This window comes from Mixophyes fleayi, chromosome 8 (genome assembly GCF_038048845.1).
Source record: "Mixophyes fleayi isolate aMixFle1 chromosome 8, aMixFle1.hap1, whole genome shotgun sequence".
Lineage (NCBI taxonomy): Eukaryota > Metazoa > Chordata > Amphibia > Anura > Limnodynastidae > Mixophyes > Mixophyes fleayi.
Genome location: NC_134409.1, coordinates 56,805,266 through 56,830,205, shown reverse-complemented (window position 1 = coordinate 56,830,205; position 24,940 = coordinate 56,805,266). Strand labels below are relative to the sequence as shown.

General features: G+C 39.5%; 1 protein-coding gene across 1 annotated transcript in view; it reads right to left on the bottom strand.

Moving 5' to 3' along the window:
- Positions 1-24,940, bottom strand: part of NR5A2 (nuclear receptor subfamily 5 group A member 2) — a 78,813-nt gene that overhangs the window by 10,334 nt on the left and 43,539 nt on the right. Inside the window, exons 6-7 of the mRNA XM_075182597.1 lie at positions 16,518-16,637; positions 9,647-9,794 (exon numbers count right to left, since the gene is read on the bottom strand). Of these exons, the coding sequence (XP_075038698.1) occupies positions 9,647-9,794; positions 16,518-16,637 (268 nt within the window). The remainder of the gene's footprint in view (positions 1-9,646; positions 9,795-16,517; positions 16,638-24,940) is intronic.

Sequence of the window (24,940 nt, the reverse complement as noted above, 5' to 3'; positions counted from 1 at the left end):
TATGTGATCTCATTGGAAGTAGTGGAACAGCAGTGGATACTTCAAAAATTGGTGTTAAAACCCAAAGTCTCCGTGTGGTGAGCGCTCCACTGCACCCACCGCACCTTACAAATCAGTTTGCCCTATTTCCAATTTTTAAAGATAATTTTAATATATCTCTATAAAATAAAGATTAATTTTAGCAATTTAGGTGCACAGAAGGTGGCATAATGATGATGCAACAAGTACAGAAGCAGGCATATGTGGTCTGATTAATCTTTAGACTTAAGCCCCATTGTTTGCCATTCCCTGCATGAAATTGCTCTGCACATGCTGAGAAACCGACTTTATGCCAGTGAACGCAATTGCATTCAATTCATGTCCAAACGCAAATGACCCTTCCAACTGCCTATGACTTGAAGGGGCGGAATGGGGGCACATAGGTAGTATATAGTAGATGCTGAGGTCGAGCGCATGCACATTCATCCAAGTTCTGGGCATCTCCTAGGTACGTGTATTTTAGCCGTATCACTTGCACTAACTACAGGTCAGGTGTAAGTGTAAATGATAGTGATTTGGACATGTATTCCTGCCAGAAGATGTGTTTGCAAGTAAGAAAAACTATAAATATGCATTTTATGTACAGTACACATGAAGAACATCCTGACATATCAATTTCAGATAAAAAAATAAAATAAAAATAGTTTTACATATTATGTTATTAATAATTATAATATTAATAGTTTGTAATTTAATTTTATAATATCCTATTTGGTGGATGCATTCTGGTGGGACTTGATATTGCACATATGTATATGCGTATCCTGCAGTCTGTTCTGTCTGTCTGCATACAGGAAGTAATGTATCAGGGGCAAACGCAGGATTCGAGGAGGGGGGTTTCCACGCCACAATACAAGTGGGCATGTCCAATATGTGTAGGGGCGTGGCTACAAACACACACTGTGTCAAACACACAGATATGTAAACTGTCCCATACACAGACACACAGGATCAAACACACAAACATGTAAGCTGTCACATACATACACACACACACACACATACATCATACTTGCCAACTCTCCCGGAATGTCCGGGAGACTCCCGCATTTTGCGAGAGTCTCCCGGACGAGTGTGGCAATCTCCCTGATAGGAAGTGGGCAGAATTCGGTTTAAACGCCACGATTCACACGGAATCGCGGCGCTTAGCCCCGCCTCCACTGTAAAATGCCGCGAATTGCGTCATTCTGTCACGGGGCGGGGCCAAAATGACGCGATTTCGGCACTCCGCCCCCTACACGCCCACGTCCCAGCTGGCATCTCCCGGAAAAAGAAATACAAATGTTGGCAAGTATGACATACATACATAAACACACACATACATAAACACACTGATATGTAAGCTGTCACATACACACACATACATACATACATAAACACACAGATATGTAAGCTGTCACATACACAAACCCATACATACATAAACACACACATACATAAACACACAGTATGAAACACACAGACATGTACACTGTCATATACACAGATAAGCACAGACACATTCAAACACACAGACATGTAAGCTGACATACACACACACACACACACACACACACTCCTGCATAGCACTGCTGTTCCTGCTGGCTGTGTGGGAGGAAGGGGCTCACACAGCAGGGGACTGACTGGGAGATGATTACAAGCTGCAAGCAGTAGTGGCTGGTCCTGGGAGAGGGACCAGCCGCTGTAAGCTTATGGCACCCCAGATAGGACAGGGGTTTCTGGGGACTAGGAAACCCCCCTGGGGACGCCCCTGTGTATAACCATAGCGTACTTATATCAATATTCAAATGGAAACATTTCTTGAGATCCACTTGTACTTGAATCCGGGCAAGGTTCATCCGATTTTTTAAAAAAACAAGTTGCAGTCACATTGTGTTCAAAGATCAATCAGGCCCATGATGTTCAAATAGGATAAAAAATATATTTTTTAGCCGCTCATTTGCAAATGATCCCTTTAAGTTCATTAATTTTAATCTCCACTAAAGAATAAAAAAAATGATCCAGATATTTAAAGAACCCTTTATTAGCCATACTGCAACCGTTTACTGCTACTGAGCTAACCTTTCCTTAAACCTTTGTACTGCTGTAGTTGTAACTCTTATTGTTTTGACATGTATCTTATAGTAATGCACCATCTTCTGCTATCTACACTTGCTATCTTATTGCTGTATATAAGTCTTGTATTGATCCAAGAAATTGTTCCATATTACATATGCTACTCTCTGTATAAATGTCTATTATCTATGTATAAATATTAAAATGGATGATCCTCACAATAAATACATTATAATGACACATTAAATACGCTAAAAATAAAATTTCATGGAGACGTTGTTAAAGCAAAAAACAAGAGTGCTCAATGTCAGAGAAATGCTGTATTCAAAGTGAACTAATGTTTTCATGTCAATTTAGTCACAAGAAGCAAACTTCTGTTGAAGTAGGGATTATATTTGATTTTTCCTTGGCCTAAAAGGCATTATCCAATGGCAATCACACTACTACAAGTAAACATACAAATAAATAAGGTTATCTGTGCAGCACAATCTTTGATCAGATTGTAGGTTTACTGAATATTTAAAGTACAATAGAAGTGAAATAAATTCTACTTAAAATAGGCTGTATATTTTCTTTAACTTTTACTTGTTCAGTAATACATACAAAAATGATTCTTATAAAGTCCGACTCATTCTCATGCCTATCTGCAAACATTTCAATCAATTTACATATCATTTAGGCTGACAATCATGTCCATTAATACAGAGGAATTAAATGACCAGTCCTAGAACAGAAAATCTTTACAGTGAGATTTTACTCAATGTCCCTGACGAGTTTCTCTCTCATTGGACCTCATTTAGAGTCGGACGCAAAGTCCGTTTAAGAAGTGTAGGAGTGGGAGTGTGCTACAGCTTGGTAGGGTATCACGAGTGGCAAGCAACTCCAGTTGCATCCCACTCTTAATACCCTACCAAGCTGCTAACGCTTGCGCCACCTAATTCCTGCCACACAGCTTTAGCCCTGTTTTGATGTGTGTTGCGTCTGCGCCTCACTGCGACTAGGATATATTTACATGGTCACACCTTCACAAATCCGTGTTCCTCCCATTCTCTCGTAGTGAGTCGTAAGCTGTCGCAAGTGTTAATTGTGTACAAGATGCAGGCGGATTTGGTGCTTTCTGCACATGCGTGGTAGTGTTTTTTTGCTGGATGCGCCTAAAACGGACTTTGCATCCGACTCTAAATGAGGTCCATTGTCTCATACTTAAAAAGTTTAACCACTGAGCCAATCTCTATTTGCGATGAGTTTACAACATACATACAGGATATCTGTCTATCAAAAGAGGTCAAGAATATAATCATATATCCAACCATTGTATTATTATATATTGACCATCAGGTATTTTTACATTATTGAGCAAAATGTTAAGTTTTTGCTGCAAACATTTGTATAAATGCCAGTGCAATGGCACTTGCAATGGGTACCAGGGTAGTTATAATTATTTATTAACATTATAACTGAGCGCTGTAAATGAGAGTGTGTAGAAACACAGGTAGTTAGCAAAGCATGTTTATTACATATTTGCCTTCTAAGGACAATAGTTGTAATTTGTACCACTTTCATAATTGAGCCTTGTTAAATATATACTGCAATGTCCAGTAAACTTTAGGACACGATTATAAAGGGTTAATGAGTATGCTGGGATTAAACTGGTAGAAACAAAATGATCAATTAATATAGTTGTCGTGGACTAACAAGGTCACTTCCTTGCCGTCTGTATCAATAATGCCCTAATATCATTACACAGAATAATCCATCCATTAACATGAGTACTGTATTCCACGTTTGATAGACAGCAAATCCATAGTGCAGCCAGGGAGGCTTCGCATCTCGGAGACACAGTGCTGACTGAAGACTTTCTGCTCTGCTTTTAACTCACTTTGATTGCTGTGTCCCAGGGCAGCCCAAGGCGAGTGCATAAAACCCAGTGTCTGGATCCCCCATCCACAATATACTGGCAATATATAGTATGTCTGTCTAACTATCACATAAGTGTAGATACTTTATTTCAGAGATAATGCCCACACCCTCCTTGTCACAATGGATGGCAATAAATAACAGTTATTGCATATTTTTACCTCAGGGAAACAACAGCAAGGACAAGTGTTTGGTGATAAAGGCTGGTCAGGGGCTATTTTAATTATCACTGTTTGAATTTGAGTTTCAGCCGTGTACCCTAAAGCTTTCAGTCTAATTAGGACATAGAGAGGTACATTTTTTACCTCACTCTGCCCTCAGTCAAATATTGGCACCCAATGGATATCTTATCATTTGAAATTCATCCACAAAGTAGTCAGTATGTTTTATATTTTAGATATCAACTTTTATACCAACAATTTCAACACATACACTCACACACACATATCCACTCAGTCGCTCTAGACAGATTTATAAAGCACTGATACAAATTACACAACTATCATACCCAAGTGCTGGAAGCTTGCGATATCAAATTATAGACACTAAAAAATAGTATTGAGGATGGGATAAAATGCATGGTAGAGCCAAACATATTTAAGGTCATCCCAGACAATAAATCTATATTACAATACATTTACTTTACAATCAGTAGTCAGTTTTTTAGGTGTATGTTATTATGGTTCATAATTGAATTGAAAGAATATGTTTGTTAATGTTTCCAGTACAACCTAAGTATACATACAAAATTGGGGAACTGTGTAAAATCAACATGCGTTAGGCTATTGTTTTGTGCTGATGTTTTAATGAGATTTATTTTGATTTAAAGAGATAAAACTTATCAAAGTGATTTAGTATGCAAATAATAGGAAGTTCTAAAGCTGAATGTCGTACGCACAAGATTTCTGCTAGAGGAACATGACAGATCACGCCGCTACGTCTAAATAAGAAAGGGACACACGCAGACATTTTTTACCGAAAGTGAAATAACAGCGATTAATCGTGTGGCCATCGCAAGTCCTGGCTGAATCCGCTTGCCGACACTAAATGAAAAGTATCTATTGATTTTTCCACCGCTGCCTGTAAGTGTTACATCAATAGTAAAGGAAAGCAAAATGTTTCACCGTGTAAAGGAGAGACCCTGGATTAGTTGGAGTTTCCGACATTAAGTTACGGAAGGTGATGGATGAGAGGCATAGCAAAACTACTGACGGAAGAGGGAATGACAGAGAAAAGGAGGAGAGAAGAAATTGCAGGAAGTCAAAAAATGAAAGGGGAAGTAACTAGATGAAAGGTGAATGAAAGGTAGATGGACAAAAAAACAAATCTGTATAGCCTGAAACATAAAAAACTGCATAAACTATAATGAAATAGAAAAATATATTAATATACAATTACAGAGTAGAGGTTTGAACCAAAAACATAAGTTCTGTTAATCCTCTGTAACAAGTGACCTAGAGAACAATCCTACTGAGGCAGTAGTCAGGGCCACCACCAAGGGGGTACAGAGAGTACAACAGTGTGGGATCGAGACCAGCCCTTGGCCCAGTGGCAAAACTACCATTGGTGCAGCAGGTGCGGTGTACCGGGACTTTGGAGATAATGCAGCCCACTGCACGGGGAACTAGCGAGCTGTGGGCCCCGGTTCCCTCCTCCACGCTTCCCTGCACCGTGGCCTATAGCTCGCTAGTTCTGCCTCTGCCTTGACCCACACAGATTTATTAGGGATGGGGACCTCTGCAGTAAATTAAGGGACATGGAGGGCCCCCTTTCTGGGCAGCAGCTGCTCCTGAAATGTGAGAGAGGGTGAGGCCAAATTAAGAAATGTAGACAGTGGGCGCCCTTGTAGACATGACGTACGCCTTCACCCCCAGATATTATTAGGGACAAATAGACAGTCATTTATGATGGAGCAGCAAAATGAAAATGTCTCTTTATCCTCTTTCATGATGTCATGTGCAAGACTTTGTTTATCTACACTGAACATTACTCCTGTACACTGGACATCGTGTGCCAAGATGGATACGATTGCAGATATGCATATTAGTGCTCCAGGTGATGAATGGATCAAGGTGTTGTGAATGCACAAAAATTAGATTCCAATTGTACAAACAAGATACTTAAATGATCTAGAATGGGCAAACTTAAAGGCATAGACTACTTTGCATGCTTGTGGAAAGCTTTAGCACATTTTGTATCAAAATGTTTATACAATTTCACTTACAGAACCCCCTAAACTAATGGCACATTTTTTACCTATTACAGCAGTGGGCAGGGCCACGATGGCGCGTGAATCATGTCCTAAGCCCTGACCCCCGCAACTTAATCAGTGAAGCCGACAGGAACGGGAGGTTTCCTTGCTCTACCGGGAGTCCAGAAGTTCGGGAGTCTCCCAACCATTCCGGGAGAGTAGGCAACTATGAATAAGCCCCACCCCAGTCCATACCCAAACTATGCCCAGGTAGGGCAAACTTCACCCACAAATGGGCATATTTGTTCCCACCAGTTTTCCCATTAAGCCTCAACCCATTGTCAGGCTGCAAAATGGTACGTCCCGCCGAAATAGGGACAGTTGGAAGGTATGCATAAGTCATCCTGTTACCCTGAGTTGGGCCTACCAAGCTGTACTCAGGGCCAAGCATAAGAGTACCCTTGTTTTTCTGCACAAGAATATCTGTGGAAAACAAATGTATTTATGTATGTTTCAGCATAAATATACATTTAATGAAAACATTTTACCTATCCTGTAAAATAAACTTTCTGTCTTAAAGGAAAGAGCTAAATATAGAAATATGTTGGCCCTACAAGATGGTAGAGCATAGTTGCCTACTCTCCTGGAATGTCCTGGAGACTCCTGAATTTTTCAGAGTTCTCCCAGATTCCCGGGACTCCCGGGATAGCAGGGCAACCTCCCAGGTCCAGCTCATATTGTTGGTGAAGTGGGTGGGGGTGGGGCTAAATGAGGCATCCTGGCCTGCCCCCACCCACTGATAGACGGAAATTGACAAAGATTAGCAGGGGGCGTGACCTAATGACCCGATTCGCATGACCACGCCCCCACGATGGAACCCCCTCGCAGACAGCTGTCTGCAAAAGTTGGTAAGTATGTGGTAGAGTATAGAAATGAGCGAAACTGTGGAAACGTTTCTTACAATAAATAGAGCTGAGATGGTAATACTCAATTTATTTTGCTGTGTGGTGTGGTTCCGGTAGGAATTGGAACACTTAATCCCAAATTCCAAACGGGAAAAACATGCACACATTTGTGGTCAAACGCAGAACTAGGCTTATATTTTGCGGAACAATTTTGAAAATGACGAAATGTAAATCAATATTAACTGTGTGCCAGAAACATGATATAGCAGGAAATCTAATTCACGGTGCCAACATTTCTTAATGGTATCTACTCCCCTAAAATGTTTTCTTTTACATTCTATTTTAACTACTTTACTGCCAGATCATCCCAACAAAAATAAGAAGATAAATCATTGCACCTTGCATTTGAACTCTGTAATGTACTGTAGCCCAGCTCTATTCTCCCTCTCACTAGAGGGTAAACAAATTAGATGCAATCAAAATATTTTATTAAGCTATTTAAAAATACTCAGCACTCTCCATATATTTTACATTATTTTTCCATCCTGCTAAACAAATAACTATTGATTGGACATAAAACCTTTAGACTGACTTATGATCAATGATCTGCTTCAGTCACGAAAATGAAAAAAATACTTATTACATTCAGTTTAATAAAGATGCAACTCAGGCAGAAGAGATTTTAACCCCCTACAGTATCCATTGGCTGATCAATGCAACTCACAAGAACAACTATTAATGCAACATATCTTCGTAGTCTACCCTAAGATATCCTCTGTCGCCGTATCACACTAAAGAATAAACTTTTATTCCTTTATGCACAAAGACAGGAACACGGAATCTTCCTGTTATCGCTTTCCCCTATTTCATCACACTAGGCGTTTGTGGCACCCTTTGTAACAAGGAGCTGTTCAGTTTCATTAGCTTTTTGTCACATCAGGCAACTACAAGATGAAAATCCAATCCAATTCAATTAACTGGTGGGAAAGATGCCACTGTGATTTATTTTTTATTAATATGTATGTGGGTGCGTGACATATAATTTATTGAAAGATTACTCTGTAAGTATTAGAAATGCAGAAAATAGCAGTCACTAAGAGCCAGTATGAGGCCATGGGTATTAGCGACAGTAGGTTGACTGGATGCCTATACTACTGGTATAATGCCACAAGTTATCATTCAGACTGGCTTTTGATAAGTGACAAATCAATAGTTCCCAGATAATTATTTGTTCATTGATAAACTCTTTAGAATCCTATCAATCCCTGATCTAAGAGAGGGTCTCAGGTATATCAATAAGTTCATTTCAAAAGTTGCTAAAATCTACAAAAGTACACAAATAAATACTCATTATAGGCATTAAATGTGTAGTCATTTTATGTATTATGCACGGTGCATCCAGAGATTATTTCTGTACCAATTTCCATAATAAAACTGAAATAGTATTAAAACAAGAGTTGTAGGTCCCTATGTCAGCTGACTTAAACTTTACCATTGTGGCTACTGCTTCCTCTATGGGGAATTGCTGGATCTCAGAGCTAATTCTGCAGGACGCAACGCTTACACACACTATGTAACCTATATGAAAGCATTTGGTCTACAGCCTGGTGCTTATTTGGTTACAGAACTCCCATGTCATTTCGAATACCCGTATAATCTACAATAGGGAGTGCACTGTCTCATATATTTTTTGATAATTACGTTTTTCATTTTTTGCTAATGCTTAATTTGCACTGACAACAGATTACACATTGAAATATAAATTAGGCAGATTAACCAGCTATTGCTTTCTGCTCACAAAGGTGATTTTTTTGGTAATCACACGTTGCAAAGCATTTGTGCTACAAAATTGAATCTTAATACATAAGTGATGTTAAAATATTAATAATACCTGTATAAGCAATGAGTTTTTATGCAATCCCTTATAAACAGTGAGTTCTGATGCCATCACTTATAATCGGCGAGTTCTAATGTCATCGCTTATAATCTGTGAGTTCATCACTTCGGTGTTCATTATGAAACTTGAGTATTGTAAGGAATAACACACGAACTATGGTAATTTTTTATGTAAATTAGAAGTTACCTTGGAGATCCACAACCTGCAGCTTTGTGTATTTATAGGGTCACAAAACTCTTTACATTTATAGTATCTTTATCATATACATTATCTCATGTATACTGTCCTGTTGCTACTAATAATGAGAAATCACACTCAAATTTTTTTTTCCAAATGTAAATGTATTGTCTTCCAACACTGCAACACTCTGCAACATCTTACTCTGCCTCTCAAAATAAGAGCAAGTTACAAAGTCGATCGTGTGACCGCTTCTGCACTTCCTTTGAATTCTCAGTAATTTTTTCACACTGCCGTAAAGATACACCTGGCTGCATATTGATCTGACTGTTGCATGGTTAAGTCGTCGGTATGAATAACATGCAAATTACTCTACACATTATTTTTCAGATCTAACAACTTGAAGCTGCTACAAAAAGTGCCTTAATTAACTTGTCCATTAAGGTTGATAGTTCCAACACCTACCGAGACTGAAGAGCACCAGGAATTTCAGACACACAAACTCTCTAAGGTCGAATTGCAGTGATCGCAGTTTGGCCACTAGATCCTGTGCATGGCTCATGAGGTTGTTTAATGTGGTACCAGCCTGTGTGACAATGACAGAGTAATCCACCTGAAAGAGGAAATGCATAGTTCAGTGAACATGAGTGGGAGGAATTAAAATCAGCAATTACATTGAGCAATAGGTCCTAGAAGGTGTCGGCATAAGGAGCCACTGTAAAAATAAAGTACAGGGAATCCTCACATGGCATACTGATAGGAGAATTCACATACAAACTAGTGAGCGTCAATAAGCAAATTTTTAAGCGTAGCAAAAAAAAAAAAAGCAGGCAAGCATTATGTTTATGGCTGTATAAACATAAGTATTGCGTCTGATGAGCTGGATTCAAAATGATTAATAATAAAGCAATAGAATATGTATGGACGTACTTATATACACAGTAGTGTTTCTGGAGTGCCTTCATGTTTATAAAATATTTAGATACGTTACAGGCATGAACATCACAGAGACCACTCTTTCATGTTGTGCACACTTAGTATGGAGCAATCTGAACATATTTATAGTTGAACTGTATAGAAGAAAAGCTGGATTTCTGGTGCTATAAAGTGATTTATGTAGGAGGAACACAGAGAAATATAATGAAATACACATTATTCAAAAATTATATATATATATATAGAGAGAGAGAGAGAGAGAGAGATGTTAATTGACTGACTTAAACAAGAGAACTATTTCACTTATCTGTCAGAGACATATCAAAATAATTTTGCAATCAGGGTCTTTGTATGAGTGGAGCACGTGGATGATACAATCAATATGATCTCACATGTAATAACGGATGTACAAAAACAACATCTGTGTGATCCCTGTTTATATATAGTATAGTATAGACGTATGTAGAAATTATTTTAGCAGTAAAGGATCTGTTATTGTATTTAATACAACAATACATTAAGAGGTTGATGTAGAGTTGGTCGCAAAATTGGAGAAAATTACTTTAAACAAAAGGAGCACCGAGTAACATACTTCCACCCATATACAGAGCCGTACCAAGCTCATAATGTGTCTGTCTCCACATCAGTAGAATATGTGCCTGGTTTACAACAAGTTATCATCAACAGTGAGTATTTGCACTTGCCCTATAGCAGGTGTAAAAAATACGCCTCCTAACTAGGCATGTGCACCGGCCACTTTTGGTGTCTCGTGTTTTGTGTTTTGGATTCGGATTTGCTTGAGGTTTTGGGTTCGGATTTGTTTTGCAAAACACCTGACGAAAGGTTTTGGTTCGGATTCAAGGTTTTGGATTCGGATTTATTTTGAAAAAAACATAAAAAGTGCTAAAAACCAGTTTTGTGTTTTTTTTTCACTCCTACGCTATTATTAACCTCAATAACATTCAATAACAATCATTTCCACTAATTTCCAGTCTATTCTGAACACCTTACAATATTGTTTTAAGGCCAAAAGGTTGCACCGAGGTATGCCAAAAAAAGAGGAACAAGATGGAATTGTTTTGGGCCCTCCCTCCCACCCCTCGCGAGATTCGACGCGAGACTTGGACGACAGAGCCTCGTTTTCATTTTTTTGCCTGCCGGAAATATCCGAACAGTGCTCGGATCCCGTTCGGATCCGCACTGTTCGGGTGGGCTCGGATTAGCGGAATCCGAGCACGCTCATCTCTACTCCTAACGTACCAGGCAAATATTCCTTTACTGTGTTTGGGCAACGTTAAAAACATCCCTTCTCTACCCCAACCTGTGTCAGGCCCTAAATATTTTAATATACTGTAGCTGTTATTTTTCTAATGAGTAAGTCAGAATTGAATGACCAATGTAAAAGTACATCACCTGCTATTTTTATTGAATTCACAGAATTCCTTGGTGATTTATAATGTTCTTATAATCTGCAGCAGGGGTTAACTATCCCGTATATTATAACTGTATCTATTACGCTTACCTCTTTATTTGTACTAAATGAGCAATTTAAACTCAACTTGTTTTACTTATGTAATTTTAGACAGACATATTTTTCTCCTTAATTACTCAGGAGAGTCCATGCAAGCAAAACTAACAAGCACAAACAATCAGTGCGTTTAATATCTGCAAGCACAGCAATATATTCTGGGTATCTCTCTCCCTCTCCGTCTCTTACCTGTCACTCAGTCAGACCAAGGTAGATGAATTTTTTATATGTATTGATGGGAAATTTCCATAATTATGTACGCCAGCCTCTCCCACAGCTTGAGTGGGGGCTGTCTGGAGATTTTCTTGCAAGAATTTGCAATTAAAAACAAGGGCCAATCTAATTAATAGTTCTATTTTTATTTTTATATTCTGAAAATGTGAGACTTGGAGAAGTTGAACTTTGTGACCTTAAGAGATTCAGGTATGGTTGATATGGTTCAGGATGATGATATAAAATTATCATCCCAAAATGCTAATAAGAAAATGAAAACTAACATAGGTAAATACACATCCATCCATCCTCATTCACTCACTCATATCTTTTGGGTCACTAATTCTTTGTGCTGCTAGTCTCTTAGATAAATGTGCTTGTTATTCATATATACAAGCACATTAACCCTATCACTTTTCTCTAATACAGAATTGACTCCTACTCACAATGTATGTCTGAACTGGTTAACTTTGTTCTTCCATTGAGCCAGCCCTTTAACTCATAAAAACTGGCTGCTGCGCTGTGTTTTTGTTGAGTTGACTCAAACAAATGAAATTTAGATCAGTTTGCTTCCATATGGGATTGACCTTTAACCCTGTAGACATGACACTGTTGTCATGTCTGATTGACCCTTTACCTCATTATATATGTTACAGTAATGTAATCACTTTTCAGTTGGACCCCCCCTTTAAGCCTATAAACACGTCAAAGTCATAAGGTCACCCTAAGTTCTGCCTGTGAAATGTAAGCATGAAAACAGGTGACAAGTTCAGTGTGTCGGTGACAGCTGTGACAATGTGCACCTGTTGTGATGCTGTATAACTGTGTCCAGGAATAGCCGTGGCAAGTTAGTGCTTATCATTGTAACTGAATTCTGTTGTGTGTGTGCAAGTATTGGCTCTCATCTGTGTCACTAAATGTACGCGCCAATGTATATTTTTGAATGTTCACTTGACCATGAGGTTGTGCTGTTCCCTTGTTATTTTCTAAAGATAAATTAAATATATATATATATATAGAATGATCACACTGTGAAATGGATTCAGGTTAGCATACACTGCATGCATTCCTGGTTTGAAATTATTTTTTGCTTACATGTGCTGCTACATTATGTATATATAGTTATAGACAAGTCAGTAGCGAGGACAGCAACACCCAGCCTGGATGTCTTCTAGATATTCTAATTGTCCATAAAGGAAACAGCTGAGTGACACTGCGGTAAAACATGAAAGAGGCTATGTGATAACTGGGTGCATTTAGTATAAGTAAGCTGTAACTCATATAAACCAGACATTTTCATTGGCTTCAGGGTGTACACCCAGTTAGATCCGGTTGTTCAGCCTAATGGGGAACGTCTGGATCTGTGTTCAATGTTTCCAAACATATGATAGGTCAGAAGGTACAGATCTTGATTGTTCAGTGACCAGGTATAACTGCGTCATGCAGTGCACACACATACATGTTATAGTCAGTGGTTGATCATATTTAGCACCCAAATGATCAAAATCTACTTGATCTGAACTGGACACTGATCGATCTGCTTGTTTGTTTTGCCCAAACCCACACAACGACATAGGAGCCCACTAAGATGGAAATGACTAAACTTAAGAACTTGCACTACACTTACCAAAACTAATACCAAATTGGCAAATCTCTCAACATTTAAAAAATTAAACAAATTATCAATGCCTGGAGAATCCCTGCCATTACTTTCTCCCTAGGTGCCGAGGAAACTTTCGATCATATAATATGATGTTTTAGGTATAATCTTTACCAAAATTTGGCATCTCTGGAAACTTTCTCACAGGTATCCGAGCTCTATATTCCCATCTCTCCGCAAGAGTCATGGTCAACGGCATTGCCTCCGATACCATCAGCATTCACAATGGTACATGCTAAGACTGCACCCTCTATCCTCTGATCTTTGCCCTAGTTATAGTGCCCCTGATGGTGACCATCAGAGCCTGCCCAGACATAAGGGGTGTGCCAACGGTGGACTTCGAGAGCAAGTTATCACTTTTTGCAGATGACGTCCTCTTTTCTCTTCAACAGCCTAGAACAGGCATGGCTAACCTGTGGCACTCTAGGTGTTGTGAAACTGCAAGCCCCAGCATGCTTTGCCAATATATAGTAGCTTATTGCTTGAAGGGTATGCTGGGAATTCTAGTTTCACAACACCTGGAGTGTCACAGGTTAGGCAAGCCTGGCCTAGAACATCCCTCTCCAACCTGTGCAAGATTCTGGCTCTTTACTGCAGCCTCTTGTGCTACAAAAGTAATGTTTCAAAGTCTATTGCTATGCTGCTCTACTTTCCTAGCCAAGATGGTCAGCTTCTCAATTCCCAATTCAACTTTCAATGGCACAAAAGGAAGATCAAGTACTTTGGCTTGTTTATCACCAACTCCTATGGATCTCTGTACCAGGAGAACTATCCAGGACTTTTTGCCAAAATTAAGAGTTGTTCTCTTAAGGCTCCCACATCATTTCGTGGCTGGGCTGGGTCATTGCCATAAAGATGAATATCCTCCCCAAACTCCTTTATTATTTCCAAACTCTGCCCACCAGGGTTCCTCTATGGAACTGGCCTCCATCCAAAAATGCATGGGGAAGTTTGTGTGAAATGGCAGGTCTCCCAGGATTAAATTGACCTGTTTGAAAAAGCTCACTAAATGCGAGGATAGATGTTTTTCACGTTTTCCAGATCTTATGCTATACTACTGGGTGGCACACTTGAGCCAAGTTGTGGCCTCATCCACCTCCCTATCCTCTCTGTCTTGGGTAGACATCAAGACTAATTATCTCTCACTGTTCTCCCTCTCCTGCATTTGGGGTCTGCATACATGAACTAGATCCACTCTAGTCTATTCATCTCCCATCCTGAGTTTCGACTAAGTAGTGGGAGATCTGTAGACGCACCTGAACATTTACCCATTCTCCCCCCATATTCTACCTCTCTGGGGAAACGCAGACTTCCTTCCTGGCCTCTTTATCCTTCTCTCGTAAATGGTTTGCTTCGGGTGTCCAGTTCATGGGTGACCTATTTCACCAGGGAGCCCTTTCAACCCTAGCTGAGCAACAAACCAAATTGCCAGAACTTTGCCCTCAATTATTCAAATATTTTTAACTTATACATTTTATCAGGTCTCTTCGGACGTCCCTCCTCCCCGCCTATTTCCCCATTCGAGCAGTTGTGTACTTCCTCACCTCTTTGACAGGGCATGATCTCCTCCCCATACAGTATGCTTGACTCCCAACAATAGGCATGAGAGGGAATGGGAGAGGGACCTGGCCCACACTGAGCCCATGCCACCAGAAGAGGACTATTTGTAAATTATCATAGAAAAGGTGGCCCAGCTTCATCTCCACACTGATTAAGGAAAATGCCCATAACATTTATTATATGTGGTTCTACCTCCCCTCCCCAATAAACTTGCCAAATGTATCCTTCTAGCTCTTGTTGGCATGCTTGTGGTAAGTTAGGCTCTGTTATACATATCTGTTGGTCATATCCGAAAAAATTCCTCCTTCTGGGACTGGGTCAGGTCCTCTCTTCACTCCTCCTGTGTCTCGTTTGCAAGGGCCCCTGGACCTTTCTCCTCTGTTTGCCATGCCCAGATGCTGAAGTACTCTGCAGAGTTGGTGCCCCATACTTTTGCTGCTACTTGCTGCCTAATTTTCAAGTCAAGGAAACAGAGTGACCTGCACCACCTTTCCGCTTTGATGTCCTATATTTGGTTCATTGCTCGGATGGAAAACACTACCCTTCACTTACATGACAAAGATGATAAATTCCACCAAATTTGGGCACCCTGGCCTTTCCTCTAATTCTTTTCTTCCCCCCATATCTCTTTCATATTACATCTGCCTCCTACCCTAGGTCCGGACTCGTCCTACCCCACTCTGCCAGTTGCGCCCTTTACCTAACATATCTCTTTTTTCTGTCTTTTCTTGAGGATTTGCTCTTTACCCGTGACTACCAGACTCCTCCTTTTTCCCCCTCCCTTCTCCGTCCTACAAAATTGAAAATATTGACAATAACGTGTGTGGTATTTTGTCTTCAGACATGATTCTGAATTCCTACTTTGCATATTGTATTTCCAAGTGGATTGTCTACTTTTTGGGCTTTTGGTCTTCTTTGTTTATCTTTATATACCCTATGATGTGGTCTTGCTTCCTGGCCATATCCCCTTCCAAAATTGTGCATATGACCAGATGAAAATGGGACAGTTGGGTTGTCTATAGATTAAAACACACTTGTGCAACCTGCAACATTATATTAAATACATATAATAAAAATGATTGTATAAACTAATAGACGGGATTAACCTCAAAGTAAGACTTCAGAACGTAATTAATGCACTGCTCCATTGATTTTCTGCTAAAAATCTATTTATTCCACTCTAGGTCATTAAAAGGTTTCTAAGAATTTGTCCAAAGCACAGACAAAATATGTCAAAAAAAAAGTTCAAAACCTGAAAGCAGAGTATAGTTTAGCTGTTTTTTTCTAAGTGCTACCAATGTGTGTCCATCAGATATGAGTTGTAAACAATAGGTATTATTGAAGTAGTAGAAAAAAACAACAAAGTGTGCTCTGTTCTAGTAGTTGAATTATCAGTTGGGTGATACAACTAACTATTAATTTCAATAGCCAACACTTACCTGTTGTCCTGTTACCAGAAGTATAGAACCTTCCTTTCCGTGTAGAACTTGCCGGAATATATGATCCAGAATTAGCAACTCGCTCCAACAATTTTGCAAAAGCTTCATCTGATCATCTACCTGTTTGTCAAAGATAATGTGATAGTGTTAAATATACTTATATTTTTTTATACTTAACATACTCACAAAGTCTCCTTAACTAATACAGTATAATCTAAAAATAAAACCATTACACTACAACAAATACGGTGCTTAGGGTTTTAATACTAGCATCTGAAATTGGGGTGTGTCCTACAGATCTCAAGGAGTGTATCCCAATCTCAGCAAATTAGTCAGTCCCAGTCTCCACTTTGATTGACTGTCTCCTTAATTCTAAATTCATTTTTCCCTTTGTATTAAAATAAGTTTTACTAACACAGACTTTTTTTTAATGTAAACTATGCACTCTACAGCTAAAATGTAATGCAGAATATAGGTCTAAGTGAGATTCTGGAAAATGCAACTGTGTAATAAACAATATACAGCTAAAGTAAAGTCAACAATGTTCGAAAAAGTACTGTATACACTTCTGAGCAAGGATCATAGGGCCTGAGTCATTAAGGAGAGTAAGACATAAAAAAGGAGTAACTTTGTATCTGGGCAAAACCATGTTGCATTGGAGGGGGAGGTAAATGTAAAATGTGGGGACAGATTTATAGTTGGAGTAGGGCATGTCCTAGATCAACTTTAAATTTCAGTGTACAAATAAAGCTATTAAGTATTTGTGTGCTAGATGAAAAAACAGCCAGTATTTAACTTATGTGCAAAATAATAAACTGATTTGCACCCCTTGCATCATAACATGGTTTGTCTCAAAGAACATTTACTCCTTTTTTTTTTGCCTTAATGACTCAGGCCCATAGTGTCTAAGTTTCCCTAAGATGATTCTAGGCTATTGTCACTGGAAATTAGTAACATGGAATTATTATTTCCTTAGAAATTCCCTTAAATTTCTAATGCACTGGATCGACCAAATTAGCAGGAAGAAAATCATATAAATAGTCACAGAATTTTTCTTATCTAAAGAGGAAGCTGTGTGACTTGTGCAGAAAGGGGTGTAACTAGAACTTTAAAGGCCCAGGGCAAGAAAGATAATGAACACCCCCTTAGCTTCAAGTATAACCAAATTAGCTTAAAAAAAATGCCTTTCACTGTGCCCCCTCTACAGCTTTATGCCTTTGGCGGTTGCCCCTTTTCACACAGCCCTAGGTGCAGATGAAGCACAGGCAGATTCTTTATCATTTTGTCTATTCTGTTTTTTGATTAAGGGTTTACAAGTGCACACCAATAAAAATGATAGAAGCATGTGTTCATTAACTTGTATAAGTGACACACAAATGAACCATTACAGATAAATGTAGGGTCCTCTGTGAACTACAGTTTAATGCACTAAGTTCAGCCCAGCAGGCTAGAGATATCTGTTCTGAAGAGTTTTCAATAATGGACAAGACATATAATATGGAAAGAAAAACACTGGAGTAAATACATAGAGGTGAAGTTGTGCACCTTACATGAAATCTACTGAACTGATTCCTGAAAATAGTGAGCTAGCTCTTGGTTAATGGGAAGGATAATAGATGGTCAAATGGGGAGTATAGATGCTTGAAAATTTCAAACTGGTTCGAAATTCAATCAGATTTCATAATTTCAATGGCCACGATCATGTTCTCAGTACAAGTGTCAATCAATCTGTGGTTCAACATTTGCAACTCATACCTGTATTTCATGCTCATAGTTTGCCTAACATATTACAGTTTTGCATTTTTCATGTTAAAATTGATGTTTTTAAATATTTTTATTTGAAAAAAACTTTAATATTTTTAATTCAATTAAATATTAAATTAAATTAAATAAGCATTTTAAGATGTTTTCCATGTTTTCAAGTCAAACTGTGAAACTCACCATTAAAAATTGTTAAACTGTATTCATTTAACTAGAAACATGCTAATGCTTAAGCGTATTGGTTCAAACATATTCAACTTTCTCTAATTCAGCTCAATTTTTTTTAATGGACAAAAATTCAAGAAATTCGGGCAATTATTTAAAATTTTACTGATTCAACAAACCAGTTTGAAACAATATGCCTACGGTTCAGTCATCTCTAATAAAGAGCAAGATATATTACAAGGTACGTATGTGTAATGGAAAAAAAAGTGTACTACTTGTCAAGTTAAGGTTAATGCAAACACAGTAGTCATACAGAAACTGGGCAGCAGGAACAGTAAATTACATTCATCATCATCATCATCAGCAGCAGCTATTTTTATATAGCACCACTAATTCCGCAGTGCTGTACAGAGAACGCACTCACATCGGACCTTGCCCCATTGGAGCTAATAGTCTAAATTCCCTAACACACACAGACAGACTAAGGTCAATTTGATAGCAGCCAATTAACCTACTAGCATGTTTTTGGAGTGTGGGAGGAAACCGGAGCATGCAGAGGGAACCCACGCAAACACAGGGAGAACATACAAACTCCACACAGATAAAGCCACGGTTGAAAACTGAACATGACCCGAGTGCTGTGAGGCAGAAGTGCTAACCACTAAGCCACCATGCTGCCCATTTTTTTATGGCATTATATTAATCATCTATTATGATACTTTACAATTTGACCTATTTTAAATGGAACACAGTGGTAAGCTACTGTTTTCTCCTTTATTTTCCAATTGCAGTAATGTAGAATCAATCAAGTTATTGGCTTTCTACAACAAGATGCATGCACTATTTACAGGCCATTTGGTCTTAATCACAGTGTCTGTGTGAACCAAACACTACTTTTGCACAGGGTTAGATAATTTTTAGCAACGTGAGAAAATTGTATAAAGAGCTTGTCTGAATGAGCCCGAGGTATTTTGTTTATAAGACCTAATTACCTTTGTCTAGGCTCGTTTAATTAGAAAATCAATGGCAAAATTGGGAACAAACCATTGAGTATAAGGTGAAATAGAATATGTTACATAGGTCTCGTATCACGTATGTAACCGTTGTGTGCGGACGTATGTGAACCACCATCTGTCCTCTCCCACAATTACATAATCAGCTTGGCCAAACCATAGGACACCTGTGCTTATCGTCACATGAAAGGATTGTCTGGTTTTTCTGATAGGACATTTTTGCCATTTGGCAGGAAAGGGGTTAAAGAATTGTTCACCCCAGGTGTGTTATTCTCTGGGAACCAGAGTTGGTCTCTTCACAGTCCAGGAATATATATATGTATATCCCATTAATTATAGGATGGAGGCAGAATTATCTTGGCTCGTAAAGACATGAGAATTCTTAATATTGATGCCGGGCATAAGAATGACAGTTATACAGGAGTAGTATTGTTAGAGGGGTGAGTGTTCTCAGGGGCAGCTTTGTTAATGATTAAAGACTTCCTGTTTTCATGAAAGAGAAAAAACTTCAGTAAACACGCAAGAAAAATGCATTGTCAAATACCAGCTCTGTTCTCATCAAATGCCAGGCATTAATAATCATTTAAGCAGAAAAGGCGTGTGAATTTACACCTCCTCAACATAACTGCAGTGAGTTGTGGAGTTGCAGACTAGCTTCCCACCTGGTGATCACATCAAGGTAATTCAGCTGTGAATAGGAGAACCTGTGTATGAAAGACTGGTCCTGGATCAATCTGGAACTGACCATTCATAACTGACAGATTCAGCCGCACAAGTGAACCTCATCTGTATCCACACTGCAAAATTTGCCAGTAAATGGACATAACTATTTAATCATTAAACTTGTTTTCCATCTTGAAAGGTATTTTGCAATGTTTTTCTAACTTACACATTAAATCATTTTTCATTTTTATCCGGTGGATTTGAAAAAGCCTTTGTTTAATCACACATTAGAAATCATATCCTTTTATTTTATTGGAATTACAGAAGTTCTAATGTTAGGTGGCAGATTTATCAGAGAGCACAAGAGCTTTTATTATTTTAACCCTATATGGTTACCACCAGCGTAACACTGCTATCTCCAGCCATAATCTTACTGGTAGTGAGATTTGTCTGTTTAAGTATCCTGGCCATACCTGTACCACCACCTATTCTGTCATTGTCTTCTCAGGAGAGAGATAACATATTTTTTAAAGAAATGCTTAATCCTTTGAATAATACATTGTTTTAATGCTTCAAGGGTATAATTTTCTTTTTTACAATGTTGAACTGAAATTCAAAATCTGGGCTTTCAGTTCCGCTGTGTATGCCTGCAAACCTGCTCTAGCATGCGTGCACTTGCGGTAAGGTAACCCTTGTCACTCCATGCAGTATAAATGTTGTTTTGTCACAGGGGGCGTGGCCAAAATGATGCGATTCACCACTAATCACGTCATTTAGGCTAGGCGGTTGGGGGATGCTCTCCCGGGAGTCCGTGACAACAACTCAAATTTCGTGAGTCTCCCGGACATTGCGGGAGAGTTGGCAAGTATGGTTTTAAGTTGTGGTGAGAATAAAAAGTGCAAAGTGGCCAAGATCTGCAGGTGTACAGATAAACTGTACTAGACTTGTCAGTTGTTTTATATGAAACTTATTTGCAACATTCACAAATATAGGTCATTTACTGCAATGCTAGTCTGGTGAAGTGCATTTTTTAGATAAAAGAAATAAAAAAATGCATCAAAACCTTTTAAGAATTCATAGAACATAATAACAGATTATGTAAATACAAAAAAGGGTAACAGCATACTTGCCACTCCCGTAATTCGGGTCGGTCTCACGGACTCCCGGGAGAGCTGGCAAATATTCAGCATCCCGCTACTGCCGTCCCAAAATGAGGCGATTCGCGGTGAATCGCGTAATTTTGGCCCCAACCCCGCGACAAAATGTCATTTACATCATGGGGAGGGGCCAACATGACGTGATTGGCCGCGCCCCGTCCCCTCCCGCCCTTCCATCACGCACCTCTCTTGGAAAGAACTTGCCCAAAGTATGGGTAACAGGTGAATGTAGTCATCCTGTGTGAGCCACTGACTGACAGGACTTTCTGTCATGACTAATCATTTTATCAAAATGATTATTTTGGGGGCCCTATGAAAATGTTGTCAATTTGGGTTCAATTTGCAAATTGTTAGAAATAAAACGTCATCACACATATGGCTAGCTTTAGATTTGTGACACCCTGCTGCTTTACAACTTCATGGTCTTCCAACCAACCCTGTCACAAGGAAGTACTCTAGCCATGTTCAGCTGTTTGATAGCCAATCTAACTGTTTGTGAGAGAAAAACACATTTTCTACTCAATGTTATGTGTCACAACGATAGCATTTAATACCCTCTAAAAGTCTTCTAAAATGCATGTGTGGCACTGCCCTTAGGAGTCATACACTTATTATTCTTGATGCTGAGTAAAATCAGGGATCTTCCGGGGTGAGAGACCAATTCATCAGAAGTTACTGCTTGCTAATACCAAGCATTCATTAATTATTATGGTAATATGCAATAACTAGGAATCTTTGCACTCTGTACACTGAGTTCTCCTAAATTGTCACTGTGTACCTTAAACCAAGGTCATAATAATTATGGTACAATATAATTGTAAAAGTACTATAGGAGTGCCACTATGCAGTAGTCTATATACACAGATAAAGAGATACAGAGAATGACATATTTACATTGATTTTCTGTTCTTTTTTTTTAATCCTGCCACCTCCTCTACCTGGTGTTTTTTTCCCAAGGTGATATTGCCTTTATCTTAAATTTGTATTGACTCCGCCTTGGGCTCCTGCCCCTGCTGTTTACTCTTTGTTACACCTCTGGTGGTCATATGATCACTTGATGGCAGTTATATTGCAATGTATAAGTGATATTTAGCTTTAGCTCAGTAGAGGAGACAATATCATGATTCCCCACCACATTAGTAAATGTAGCTATAAAATCAACTAGGGGTATTAATTCACAGTAATTTAGCCTATATATTGTACCACTCATTTATAGACAAATGTAGTGAAATATATCAGGAACAAGTGCATGTTTTGCGGCTCACATGTGGAAGATACTGGCTATGGGCCTCATTTAAAGTCGGACGCAAAGTCCATTTCAAGTTTCCTGCAGTTCCATCTGCTTTTCATACGTAGTGTACACTGCGACAGCTTGTGTCTCAGTACTAGGGGAAGGGTGGAACATGGAGCTATGTAGGCATGAATAATTCAGATACTATGGGCGTCTACCCGCAAAAACTACCCTAGTCGGATCAAGACGCAAGCGGAACACACGTCAAAACAAGACTGAAAAAGTGCAGCAGGAATTAAGTGGCATTAGTAGTTAGCTAGCTGCAGGAACTGGTCGCAGCTTGGTAAGGTATTACGAGTGGGACGCAACTGGGGTTTCATGCCATTTGTAATACCCGACCAAGCTGCGGCACACTCCCACTCCTACTCTTTCATTTAAATCTTAGGCACACATTGCGTCCGACACTATATGTAGAAACTGGTCTATGTAATACAAAAGCGAGGACGTGACAGAGAATGTAGATGGCTGTAGTCATGTGATATTGTGTGATGAGGATACAATTATAAGGTCACATTACAGAAACATCACTTATTTAAAAGTAACGCATTTTTCTGCCATTATAATCTATGTTGGTTCCCCTGACACATGCTGAATGTGTGTAATTTTGCAGCTCATGTGACACCACCCCAACCTTCGTTCAGATGAGCGTGTTTGCAGAATTTGCTCACGCCGCATTCCAATGGGGTAAGGTTTGAGCAATGCTCTGAAAATCACGCATGCATCTTGCTCATTGATCCTGGTGCTTGCCAGGCCCAGCGCTCCCATTAGGCAAGGCTAGGCAGTTGCCTAAGGCGCCGGGCTCTGGAGGGCGCCACAGAATGAAAATTACTTTAAAACTGTGCAGCGACCACTGACCATACCTTTCACGGTCGCCGCACAGCATTCAGATACATCCACGGGGAGGGGGGAAGAGGATATTGCTCACCACCGCCGCCTCTCTGCTCTGTCTCCTCCCCTCCACTCACTGACTGTCGGGCCGTGACATTATCATCACGGCCCGACAGTGTCAGTGAGTGGAGGGGAGCAGACAGAGCAGAGAGGCGGCGGTGTTGAGGCAAGGTAAGGAAAGACGTGGGGAGGAGGGAGCCGATTTTCAAAGTGTTGCTGCGGCGGAAGGGGGCGCCGATTTTTGCGCGGGGGGGCGCCGATTTTGACAAAGTGCCTAGGGCACCATGGACCCTAGCACCGGCCCTGGTGCTTGCACAAGCTTGTGGCTGACACGGAAGGTAGTATAATACATTCCTTGACCTGGAAAATTATGTATGCCTGAGTTCCCCATATTTTGCTTTGACCCCCATCTTGACCTCCATTTCTCTGAACAGCAGAGACATACAGATGCTGGGATCAATTGTGTCTCTATGATTTCAGAATGGTTTGGAAAACGGAGAAAACAAATTCTGTATACACACTTGTTTGAATGCTGAGCGGGTATTTTAAAATTTGTATACAATTTGTCCACTAGGGCAGTCTTCTCCTAATTATGTTAATAAATTAAATATTCAGAGAAATAAGTGCCCATGTGTTCAACACATAAAGAAAAATATATTGAAAATAGGATTTACTTCTATACAGGGTGCAGAGGTGTAGCCAGGATAATGTTAAGTGGTTATAACAATACAGTACTGTGGTGCAGTTATAATAACATGAAGATATACTAATAATGGAGTAATCCTGTAGCAGTGATTTTATAGCCGTCAACATAATGCAATGGCATACCTACCAACTCCCCACTTTACTTCTCAATTGTCCCTCATTTAGGTCTTATAGTCTAATGGTTAAACCATTCCTCTTTTTGCAATTCCAAATATTGATAGATAAGCAATTAGGTGCTTTGCTGTTTTAGCACATACTTGCCAACTTTCAGCAACTGTATTCCGGGAGAGGGGCTTGTCTAGAGGGCGGGGCGCATCATTTTGGCCACTCCCCATGACGGAAATGCCATTTTGTTGCGTTATTTAGGCTAGGCAGTTTCGGGATGCGGGAGACTTGGACTCCCGGGAGTCCGTGAGACCAACCCGAATTTCGGGAATCTCCCGGACATTCAGGCAGAGTTGGCAAGTATGATTTAGCATTGACACAGTGATCATAAAACTGTATTGACCAGTTGCAGTTATAATACAAAGGTTGATATAGCAGTGATCTGGGCCTGATTATCCAATAGGCTGACTAGGCTGCAGCCTAGGGTGCAAGGTTTTTTTTTTGCGGGGTGGGGATGGGCAAGATTTTGGGGGTACATAACTGTGACAAGAAGAGTTAAAAACTGAATTTAGTTTTAAAATGTAAGAAAATAAACATGAAAACATGAATGAAATTAATTAAGGTTTTAATCTTGACATATGACGTACTTTTCGTGTCATCCCCCCTGAACCCTCC